This window comes from Budorcas taxicolor, chromosome 3, assembly GCF_023091745.1.
Source record: "Budorcas taxicolor isolate Tak-1 chromosome 3, Takin1.1, whole genome shotgun sequence".
Taxonomy (NCBI): Eukaryota; Metazoa; Chordata; class Mammalia; order Artiodactyla; family Bovidae; genus Budorcas; species Budorcas taxicolor.
The window spans coordinates 89,817,059-89,829,598 of record NC_068912.1 but is presented as its reverse complement, the minus strand read 5'-3'; the positions used below and the strand labels follow the sequence as shown (position 1 = coordinate 89,829,598).

The 12,540-nt window shown below is 44.2% G+C and overlaps 1 protein-coding gene across 1 annotated transcript in view; it reads right to left on the bottom strand.

Moving 5' to 3' along the window:
- Nucleotides 1–12,540, bottom strand: part of PLPP3 (phospholipid phosphatase 3) — an 88,217-nt gene that overhangs the window by 24,927 nt on the left and 50,750 nt on the right. The window contains exons 3-4 of the mRNA XM_052636633.1: nt 3,660–3,940; nt 3,202–3,259 (exon numbers count right to left, since the gene is read on the bottom strand). Of these exons, the coding sequence (XP_052492593.1) occupies nt 3,202–3,259; nt 3,660–3,940 (339 nt within the window). The remainder of the gene's footprint in view (nt 1–3,201; nt 3,260–3,659; nt 3,941–12,540) is intronic.

Here is a 12,540-nt window from a genome sequence, read left to right as displayed (position 1 = left end):
CCCAGAAGGCAGCAGCGTGCCTGGTACAACAGAGGGAACTCCAGATATGCTATGTGAATTGGTGGCCCCCTCCCTCCCTCAACCGTGTTGGCGTTTTATCCAGGCAGCCAGGTCATCCTCAGTCCCTGACCATGGAGGTCCAGGGCCAATCCAGATGTGGTCCTCTGGAGTTTAGACCAGGGCTCAAGGGTAGGGAGCGCCGTTTAGGTTTACATATGCTGTGGGATTTCTCTGATTTGTATCTGCATTAATCTCCGACAAGCCTTAACCTCATCCTTAAGCTTCTGTACCCAGAGATAATTTGGTGTTTCGAGCTATGGTTTTCCAAGCTATCCATTTTACAAATCAAAACCTAATACGGAGCACCCTCCAAAGCCATGGGAGGCTCTAGATGGTAGCCTGGCAAAGGGATGGCTGGTGTTCTGGTCCGCCACTCTCTGAACTCCATGGAAATCAGGACAAAATTGTCTCTGCCTGCTTCCCATCTTCCCTTTCAACACCTAATCCAAACTTCTTTTAAAAACAACCATGAGGGATTGAGAAATCAATTAGATGGTAGACACCATCTAATTCCACTCTGACATTTGACAGCTGGTGAAAGCAGAGCCTGGAGAAGAAAAGTGGCCCCAACTTCCAAAAACAGACACAACTGTCTCCACTTGACAGAAGAGGACACTGAGGTTCAAAACCTAAGAAGCCAACTCACAGTTCCGTGGCTAGTAATTGCATGGCCAGAATCTCCCAGGTCTGTCTGACTCTAAAGGCAAACACTGGCAATGCCATACTCGGCCAGTCCAAATGGGAGTATTCCCAAGGCTCCAAGGAAGCTGGGGCCCAGGTTGCCTGAACAAAATCCCACAGGGCTCCAGGGGCTGCCAGAATCTCGTGTGTCCAACTCAGGCACTTCCTGCAGCTCAACATAAAAGCTTCGGGAGGAGCTTCTCTGAGGGACTGCAGTATCTTCGACTTCTCCAGACAGGCGGCAACAGAGTTCTTCAAACTTCCTTTGAAAGCTTTGCAAATTGGACTTTCAAAGGGTTGAGATTTCTGTGCAACATCACATAAAAAGGAGCCATGGTGAAGGACACTGTCCTCCCTACTTCTCAGCTCTTACTTTCAGAGTTATTTTAAGACAAGATAAACTTAGAGCTAAAAAGAGAGCCCTGAGTTTGCACATTGTATGTGTGGGTGCCTGTGAACTGAGAATGTGTGTGTGCAGGCGCTCCAAAGAGTGTGTGAAAATATGCTGCAGAGATGAAGGATTAAGGAGGTTCTTTTCTTTCTTCCTCTCTTTCTTTCCTTTCTTCCTCTCTTTCTTTCCTTCCTTCGTCTCTTTCTTTCCTTCCTTCTTGGAATATAAAGCCACTGTAGTTTTTTTCCTCCCTCGAAGATGTAAATAAACAGTCACAATCCAGGCCTTACCCAACACCCTCGTAGAGAGCTCTTGCTATAATCATAGCTGCCAGGAGGTGATGGGCAGTGGGGGTAAGGCGGCATCTCACCCATTAGAGCAGATCTGAAGAAAAGCAGGTCGCCTTCAAGTGACATTGGAATTAGGGTTGGAGCTTGTATCTGTAAGTTTATCCTGCAGAGGTTTGTTTGATTTTTTTTATCACACAGCACCATGAAAAGAACATACAACGAGGCTCGGGTCATGAAGACCAGCCTTCAAATACCTTTCCTGCCTCTTAAATTCAGATTTGTTGGTTTCTGTGTCTGAAACTGAAAATAGTGTAATCAAAACACATCTCGTTGGGTTACTGAGAGGATCTCAAAGTCATAGCATGAGCACGACGCAGTGCCTGGCACATAGATGGCACCAGAAACCTGTCAGCACTTTTACTTTACAAAAGAGTGAAATTATATTTTGTAAAATTGCTTCCAGACCTGGGTAAAATACAAATGCAGCAGGAAGTGAAATATCATTGTTAAACTGTCCTGCCTCAGAGCAAAGAGAAAACAAAAACAACAGAAAAATAAAGTATGGTGGGAAGTGCTATCCATGAATTTTAAAAATCCACGTTTAATGCTTTTAGAGGTTGGGGCCCACCTTGTAGCTCTCTATCCTAGGAAATGCGAAGCCTGGAGACCTCCAGACTTGGAAAGGACTGGGGGAAAAATACAAAACAAAAAAACCTCTCTGCTGTTTTTTCCAACTCTTAATTATGTTTTTTAAATACGAAAGCAAAATGCTCTTTTTCCAAACAACTTTATGCTCCTCTGAGCTATGTCTGACCTCTCAGCGCCTTCTTGCTCTGAACTCCATCAAAGCAGCCAAAAGCAGGAAGTGCCTTGGCATAGGAACCTCATTTCAAGGGGAGAGGAAAGGCAGGGGGACCATATTTAACTGACAAACAGAAACAGACCGGCAGCTGTCTGGCTGTGTGGCGGCCAGAGGGAAGTAGGGTGCTCCACCTGCACCAACCGCCCCAGCATTTCCAGGAAGCATGGCCATGGCAAGGCCAACATGGGGCCTCAGACGGGTCCACCACTAGCTGAAGGCCCTCCAACACACTGTGATCCTCTCTGGGCCTTGGTCTCTAGATCTGAGCACTGGGGCTGAGGATTTCCTACTTCACTGTGTTATTATGAGGTCACCTGTGTTCATGGATGCAGAAGGATTCTGCAAAACTCAAAATCACTCTGTAGACAGATAGTGACATTTAAAGCCTTTTCATCAGAAGATAATGGAGGAGGACATGGCATGGAGAACATTATGAGGAATTTGATCAGAAGGCATGGATTTGAGCAATAGTTCTGGTGTCTATGTGAATTTTGGCACTTTGCTTGAATTGTCTGAACCTTACTTAGTGATCCTTTCCCACAGTAGAGATAATATTACTTATAACAAATTTCCTGGAAGGATCAACTGAGTTAATGGATTTTCAGAAAATGGTGCTTGTTACCACAAAATGTTATACAAGTGTCTTTATCACTTAATCATTCCAAAATGGGTGCTCAATCCTTATCAAGCATCCATGGTAAATATTATTTTTATTTGAAAAACGGGGAAAGTCTGGAAAGTGAAATGACTTCTGCTAATGCAGTGGCAGGGCTCAGAATAGAAACTAATTCTTCTAGCCAACCTCTTTTTCAAAGATTCCTCAGTGAAGTCTGCCCCTAACCAGTACAAGGGCTCTAGGTACAGATGAGATTTAAGTTGGGGTTGGACTTCATTGGAATCAGAGACAAAGTACTTACCACCAAATACAGCATAGTGTACATGGAGAAGGAGGCATGGCCAGAGAAGAAGGACTTCCTGCAAGAGCAAGAGATGGGTGTGTAAGGGCCATGTTCACATCCCCACTACCTGCTGGTCTGTCTGCTCCCTCCCGGGACTGTGACCCTAAGAGTAGCCCTTGCTCATTGCTGCATCCGTGGTAGTGCTTTGGACACCTTGCCCGGGACGTAGCAAGCACCCATGAATGAACAAATAAATAAGGGAAAAAACAAATGAATGAATGGACTTACCAAAGCTCCACTGTAATCGCTTTTGCGATCTGTCAGTTATTCGACTATGAGTTCCTTAAGAATGGGGACTTTGCCTTATTCATCCAACTGAATCAGGGCCCCAGGACTGAGCTTGGTACTCAGTAAGTACTCACTGAACTGCCTGCAGCAAAGGCGTGAACCTAGTGCCACGGGAGGTGGACTCTCACCTGGCTTCCTGGACTTTGCTGTCTTCGCCTCTGCATTTGTAGTTTTGAATATAGCCCACAGAGCAGTTGATTTGACTGAAATCGGGGTTGCAGACGTTCAAGAAGTGAGGACGCAGGCGCCCTATGGAGACCTTGGCAATGTCTGTGAAGGACTGGCTGATGGCGCAGCCGAAGAGGAAGCAGCCCACCTGCTTGTAGAGGGCTGCCACGTAGGGATTCTGAATCGTCGAGCGGGACTTCTCCTTCAGGTAATAGATGCGGTAGAATTCCCCTGTGATGACCTGAAAGACAACGAAGAGGGGCATGAGGCGGCATCAGGACCCATCAACAAAAGTGAGGCTGTAAGGGTATTCAGTGACACAGAAGATATTCAGTACATAGCTATAGGTTAGAATCTAGAAAAATCCCGATTTTCTATTCAAGAAGTATATAAGACACCAATGTGCATGGGAGAAAAGACTGAAACACTGACACAGTCATTTATTCCTTAGGAAGAAACATATGTAACCAAATACAGTCATATGTAAATATACAAAATATATATTAAATATATATATTAAGATATAGATATCCGTGTGTGTGTGTGTATCGGGTTGGCCAAACAGTTAGTAAGGGTATTTCCATTAAGGGAAAACCTGAATGAACTTTTTGGCCAACCCGACACACACACACACACACACACACACACACACACACACACACACACACACACACACACACAACCAAAGAGAGAGACAAATAAGGACTTAGCTATTGAGGAACCAAAATCATGATTAAGGGTGGCCAAGGTGGTGCTAGTGGTAAAGAACCTGCCTGCCAATGCAGGAGACATAAGAGGCGTGGGTTCAATCCCTGAGTTGGGAAGATCCCCTGGAGAAGGAAATGGCAGCCCACTCGAGTATCCTTGCCTGGAGAATCCCATGGACAGAGGAGCCAGGGCTATAGTCCATAGGGTTGCACAGAGTCACACACAACTGAAGTGACTTAGCACAGCATGGCAAGATGTCAGAGGGTCTGAGCAAATCTCCAGATTCTAGGATTGGGGGTCACGAATCACCAACCACGATCAAACCCTACACAGGGCCTTCACCTGTGCCACACTGGGCCCTGGCTGAGGTTTCTTTGCGAAAGGGTGAATGCTCCCTGACTCGGTTTGGGGTTTGAATCCAGGCCCTGTCACCTACCTGGTGTCCTTCTAAAATAACTTGAACCTCTACAGAGGTAGTCAGAAATGTGGCAAGTGGTAAAAATGCCCTGGGTCACAGAAAGGAATTCTTTCATTTTACTCTTAAGAAGTAGGGCATGATGAAAAGAGTACTGGCCTTCAAACCAAGAAACTTTTATACCAGGCCCTTCAGAGTTTGTGAATTCCCAAGGGTGCCTGCATTGTCTCCTCCATCCTGAAAGACAGTGAGCAAGTCTGGGTTTTCATATCCTTCCTCCATCCCACTGCGTCTACTCTTTAATGTTAAGGGGAGGGAGATTCATCACTTCTTGAAAAAGAAGAAAAAAAAGAGCCAGCAACCATCGATTATGAACAGCATGTCAGCATTTATTTTTTATATACTTTATGACACCCCCACAACTACCAGGAGATAGACTGAGACTCAGAGAGGAAAAGCTCTCTAACCAAAACTGCCTGCTTTTACATTAAGAATGGTGGGGGCTTAGGGCAGGGAAGGGGGTCAGCTGACTCTCTGTAAGGTAAACACCTTAAATGCCTACACAGCTGAGGATAAGTTCTGCGCTGGTGATACACCACCGCTCAGCCTGCTGTCCTTGACTTAACTCCACAGCACAGCTCTGGCCACTTCCTGGTCACAACCACAGTGCCGGGACAGTGATGTTCAACTCATCACTCACCACAAAGTCCCTTTCACACTTCCTCACAGGGAAGGCTGATGAGCCACACTTGCCCTTTCAGGGAACAGACAGCGTGTTCACAACCACGAGGGAAGCAATAGACTGACACGTCCGGGCACTCTTCTCATGGGCTTCCCTCATTCTTTTCTAGCTGGGGAAGGCATCCAGGCTGGGTGTCTGATCCCAGTCCAGGGCTCCCAAGTCTGGAGGGGAGGATGGCCGTGAAATGCCAGCTGGGCCCAGGGGCAAGCAGGTGCCGTCGTGAGAACATCTCCTAGTGCTGCTAACATTTATACAGTGATTCTGTGTTTATAAATGCTGGTGATTTCTCAGAGCTACCCTTTGGTTTCCTGGATCATACTGAATTTCCGAGATCATATGATTCCATTAGAGAGATGGTCAAAGGCCAGCCCCGTCTGGCATCCTGGCTTAGCCGTTCTCTGGGAGAGCAGCAGGACCATCAGCTGAATGAATCAATGAATGAAAGGGAGCAAGATGGTGGTCCACATGGTTGTTTTTATTGCAAAATTGGAAATGTCCTCTAAACATTACCAAGAGTCCTTTGACAACATGCTGCAGAGATTAAAATCTGAGAAGCCTAGCCAGTCATAAATGAAAGGGTCCATTATATATGGAAGAAACTGAAGTTCAAATTAACTCACATCTAAAGATTAGACCCAGGTGTTCTAATTCTCCACCCAGCATTCTTTCCTACCATTCATGGTCTAATTCCCCTTTTGAACCTGTTTATACTTTTACCCTGTGTAACCTTATGGGCTAACATGTTCCAGATGTTTATTACCACCATCATGTTCGCTCTTCCTTCTTCTTTTTTTATAAATCATGCTCACTTGACTTTAGACATGGGGGAGAAGCACTAAGCTAGGAGTCAAGGGGCCAGAGTTCAAGTCCCTACTCACTGAGTGATCTGGGACAAGTCAGCTTCTCCATTTGCAAAATGAAGGCACTAGACTCCGTGATTAATTCCTTCATAACTGCAGTGACATTTATTCCCAGCTCTCCTGTGCTACCTTCACCAGTAGCCTCTCATCAAAGCAAAGATAATAAGCAGCAGGAAAGGAAACGTACTTGTGAGATGACACAAGCCAAGAACAGAATCAAGACCCCATGCATAATTCCTGCCCTAGGATGGCTCCTGAGTTCCTTGAACCATCCACTTAAACAGATTAAGAAACTGTTTCTAAATGGGCATGTCTTGGGTATGATTTCCAGTTTGATGCAGAAAAAGAACACGTGGGTTTCCACTGCAGATCAGCATCTCTTACATCATTTTATGGTTGACTAATCCCAGGGGAGTCACCTCTCTGCTTCAGTCATCTCAGGGAGAAAGGGTTTGGTTACACCGCAAGGACAATCTTTAGCTCTCACATCCTTCATTCTGAAACTTCAGTTTTCAATGCCACAGTTTTGCAAATAGCAAGCTGCTAAGTAAAATGCTTCCTCCTCTCATGGGAAGATAATGATATAAAGAGAACATCTGGTGGCCCCTCAAATTCCCAATAATAACTCTAATAATACTAGCAATCTTTTAAATTTCTTTTGCAACTTACAGTTTCATTTAATCTGCAACCTGTGAGGACAATATACCCAGTTTACTGGTGGGAATACTAAGGCACTGAGAAATAGTGACTGATCTGAAGGATTTGAGGCTAGAAAGCTGACAGTTAAAAGTAGAGCCCAGATATTCTAACTCTCAAGTTCAAAGACCCACAGAAGACTACATTAAGATTGTTTTATTATTTCTATTATTAAAAACAATTTCTACTATAGAATAGCAACTGTGTATTTTCAAGGACAGGATCAGGCTGAAGCCATTTAGCAGACATATGACTCCAGGACCACATGGCTTCTGGGGCAGCCCTGACAGATCTTGGAGTTAATGAGCAACAAATTATGTATTTTCTCCATCCCCTTGTACAGAAGGGTCGGGGAGTCGACAATACAGCCATAAATCATCGTTATGAACTGGCCAGGTTTGGCTTCTTGTAATCCTAACCCTTAAAAGACCATTTAATGAAATTCGGGCTGCCCAAATACCTCACTTCTGCAGAAGAGACGAAGGCTTAAATTGTTCTCCGACACGTTACACACCTAACTCTGGAGTTCCAGATTTACTGCTTTCGGACTTTATTCATTACTCGCAATGTTTTTATTCCCGGGTAATAAAATAAGCTCTTCCCTCCCCGCCTCCCCCTACAAAGGCCCTGTCCCCACTCGCACACTCTGGCCCCCGGGAGCCCTGGTTTCTGCTTCAGTCAGCAAAGTTGTGATATGTAAATTTCACGGCTGAGAAAAATGCCTTCAATGTCGATCCCTTTCTGAAACAGCAAGCAACAGATTCTGGGGGTGATGGCAGGCTGCCAGGCGAGCAGAGGAGAATTCTCCCCTACCTGCCTTTTAAAGCATTTGGCACAAAATCTGGAAACTAATAAAGTGGGAAAGCATTGCAATTAAGCTATGAGGGGACAGAACGGGATCAATCAGTCCTCGCCAGAGAATGGCTGAGTTTGAGGGAAGTTGGCTCCAACTCTTAAGACAGCTCCTCTTCCTGTCTTTTCTGGTATACAAGGGCTCAACTGCCCACATATTCACAAATATTGAGCTGCTCTGGAGAGGAAATTTGAAAACACATTAGGAGAGACATTTTGGAAAGGAGAGATTACACAGTGGTGAAAGAAGCACTGACTTTTGGAGCCAGAAAAATCTTGATCTGTATATCCCATCTCTTACCATAAACCTAGAGAAGCGACTTCACCTCTCTGGGCTTAGGTCTCCTTGTCTATGAAGTAAAAGTAATATGTTGACCAGTACACACTGCTATATTTAAAACAACCAACAAGGACCTACTGTATAGCAACAGGAATTCTGCTCAATATTCTGTAATAACCTAAATGAGAAAAGAGTTTGAAAAAGAATTGATATGTGTATATGTATAACTGAATCACTTTTCAGTACCTCTGAAACTAACCCAACACTGTTAATCAACTATACTCCAATATAAAACAAAAATTTTAAAGGTAAAAAAAGACATGAAAAATTTTAAAAGGACTAAAATCTACCTAGCAAGATTGCCAGGGGAATCAAGAAGATGATATATCAACTATGTGGCACCTAGCAGAAGAGCTCTGCAAACAATAATGTTTTATTTTTTTGTTCCTTCCCTTGGAAAAAAAGAAACAAAAAATTAACACAGGCATACCATTTTATTGCACTTTGCAGATACTGTTGTGGTTGCTGTTTTTTTAACAAATTGAAGGTTTGTGACCACCCTGTATCAAGCAAGTCTATCAGCTTTTTTTTTTCCCCAACAGCATTTGCTCACTTCATGTCTATGTGTACTATGTTTTGAAATTTGTAATACTTTCAATATTTCTAATTTTTCATTGTTATTATATTTGTTACAATCAATGATCGGTGGTCATTTTTTAGCAATAAAGTATTTTCTAATTCAGGCACAAACATTGTTTCTTAGACATAACGCAATTGCACACTTAACAGATTACAGTTTAGTGTAAACCTAACTTTTACATGCCCTGGGAAACCAAACACCCATGACTCACTTTATTGTAATATTCGCTTTATTGCAATGATCTGAAACTGAACGTGCAATAGCTCCAGGAAATGTCTGTACTTGTATAAAACATCTTTTCCAAAATAGTTCTAAGAGATCCCTGGAAAAGAACATATCACACTAAAGAATTTGGGAGTACTACCTCTCCAGGGTAGAACCAGAAAAATATGAGTGTGGAGATGTTGGTTTTTGACCATTTCATCTAGGATGTCTTTTTCAGGGGAACAAAGCAGAAAGTTTAAATTCCAGGCAGCAAGGGCTACCCTACTGCATTGTTCATGTTATTTGTAACAGTCCACTATACAGATTATCCCAAAAAAAGTAAGACTTTTGCACAGAATCCTAACAATTCCTCTTACAGAGTCTGAGAACTCATCTTCTGCTGCCAAATTCAAAGGACAAACTTCCCTAATATTGTGATCTGCTTCAGTGATAACATCTGCATAGTCTGTAACAACACAAAACTTTTCCCTATCCACTGCATTACCTGCTTCTCACAACACCCTAAGATTTGCTAAATTATCCTCCACACTTTATAAATGAGTGTGATGAAGGCCAGAGAGGCCACTGCATCACCCTTGGGGATAAGGTAGTGGACAGTGGCAGGGCGCTTGCTGCAGCCTGGGCCTCCCATGCTCTGCCCGGTGGCATCTGGCTGGCTTTCTCTTAGAAGCCCTAGCAGGCGGCAGGTTGGAAGTCTCCAGTGAGATAGGCATTCCCTGAACACCTACGAAGATCATGTCACCCTGTCAGGCACCTGCACATCCAGATCCCCATCAGCCACAGAGCACCAAGCTCCCCCTTCACATCTCAGCTCTGTGGATTCATGAACCTTTTTCAATCCAGAAGAGATTCCTTCATTCAACAGGCATTGAATGATGGAGGTTAATGAAGGAAGAATCATTTATCTCACTTGATTTCTCAGTAAGGGAAAGGGAAACATAACATATCCAAGTCCTGCTTCTAAGGATGGAGACAGAAGTGTTGCTCTGTCTTCTTTGAGCTTTGCTCCATCTACTACAATGAAATGCAGTATCTTCAGCGACTGGAATTAACTGATGAGAAATTCAGTCTCCCATTCTTCTCCCACCCAGTTGTCTGTAACCTCTTGGTAGGAGATCAGTGCCTCACAGATCAGGAAAGGCAATGGGGACCCAAATCTGTCCAAGGCCACCAGTGGAGTTTCTAGGCTTTATGGGTAGGTCTAGAACATGGACAGCAAAGAAGCCAGAGAGAGGGCACAGGAGCTATTTATGGTTGAAATCAACAGTGGCCGCCCTAAGCCCTCTAGCTTTACAGAGGAGGCATCTTGAAAGATGAAGCAGTCTATTTTCCAAAGTCAGGGACTCAAAGGCACGAGTCTCCGAGATGATCAGCTCTGCCTCTCCATGCAAGAGTTCTCTCCGTAGCATAGCCTGCTGCCCATTTCTCGCTCCTTTGACCTTGAATTTCCTACCATCCTTAATATCACCACTGTGCTTTCTTCCTGTTTCTCAAACACCTTTCTCTTTCCAGTGGCTCCACTTCTGGGTGCTGTTAGATAAATGTCAGTCTTCCTAGGGTTGTATCTTTGCCTTTTCTCTGTGACTTCACCTGTGAAAATGACCTTCAAAAGGGCATTTCTTTCACTCTCTAGTTTCAGCTCACTCTTTACCCCATCAGTCTTATTCCAATCTTCTGCCAAAGCTTCCAACTAGTTATCAAACCAGTATTATCAGCATGTCCACCTGACCAAGTCACACTTATTCCAACTTCTGCCCCAAAACTCACTTCTCTTCCCTCCATTCCTACCCAAGATGCCACCAAACACAGAACTGCAAAGACAGGAAATCTTAGACTGCACCCTCTCCTTTACCCGCATTGTAACCCAATTCTGATTATCCCATGTCTGCAAGGTGGGATGTCATATCCATCCGATTCTCTCTCTTCTCTTTGCATTACCACCACGGCAGTTCAGACCTCATCCTTGACGTTGGTTGAAAAGTTGGCCACGTGAGCTGAAAATACTTTCATCAATCTGTAGCCTATTAATGAGAGTAAAAACTCCTCAGCACTCAAGGAGTTTCACAATCTTGCAGTCATCTCTTCCTACCTTATCTCTGTCTTCTCCCTTATACTCTGTTTCTCTAGCTGAGCAGGTCTGTCTGCTTGACACTTCCTGAAAAGACCCTATTGTTTCAGTCTTGGTGAAGCCATCCCCTGTCTGGAACGCCAGGATCTCTGATGACAGTCTCACCTCTGCTTCAAAGTAGAGCTCGATGCCAGCTAGTGCACCAGGTTAGAGGGCGCCTTTACTCAAGAGTCTCAGGCAACTGAGCTCGATGACTCTCAGTCTCCTTATGTGTACAAAGGGAGATAATATGGTGGCGGCAGAAAGAGCCCAAGGGTTGTTGTGATAATTAAATGGAGTGCTCCATGAATAATGATAACGATGATGATGAAGCCTTCACCAAGGAAAACGACCTTGAGTGATCTTCCTATCAACTCGCACAGTACTTTATTTCTGCCTTAGACCATCTACAGCAGAGGTCCCCAACCTCTAGGATCTAATGCCTGATGATCTGAGGTAGAGCTGATGTAATAATAGAAATAAAGTGCACAATAAGTGTATTGTGCTTGAGTCATCCCAAAACTATCCGCGCACCACTGCCCCCCAACCGCAACGCCTCACCCTGGTGGGTGGAAAAATTGTCTTCCACAGAACCAGTCCCTGGTGCCAGAAAGGTTGAGGACTGCTAGTTTACAGCATTTCTCTTGTTTTTGTCCTTGAAGCTCTCACCTCTCTGGGTCTTACTATCCTTCACTGCCCTGACTATCTTCTAGCTCCCTGACCAGTTCTTTAGTCTCCTTGAGGGTCTAATGGCACAGTCAATCATGCACTTGGCCTGTTCCATAAGCTCCAAGGACAGTATCTGTGTCTTGTATCTCAGCTTCTAGGCTAAGGGGAAGCCTAGAAGCTGCCTGTATGTTCTAAGGAAGGTCTCACTCAGAAAGGCTTTCACTTTCTGACAAACCACTTCCTACACAACATCATCCCAGGGACTTCCCCGGTGGTCCAATGGTTAAGATTTTGTATTTCCAATGCAGGGACTGCAGGTTCAATCCCTAGTCGGGGAACTAAAATCTCACATGCTGCACAGCAAGGCCAAAAAACAAATAATAATTAAAATAAAAAGAAGAGTAAGAACTAAATTAAAATCTACTTTAAAACAAACAAAAAAATTGTTGTTAAAAAAAGGAAAACCCACTATCCTACACTGTCAGTCTTGGGCAATCATCTGCCCAGGAGCCTAGATGTTTTGTCCTCCTCCATACAAAGAGCTCTTTACAACCAGGAACTACAGATTTTCTAGCTCACTAATTGCAGAGCACTCTGCATAGCCCCAAGCACACAGTGGATCTTCAATGTCAGCTCGTGTGCTGGGT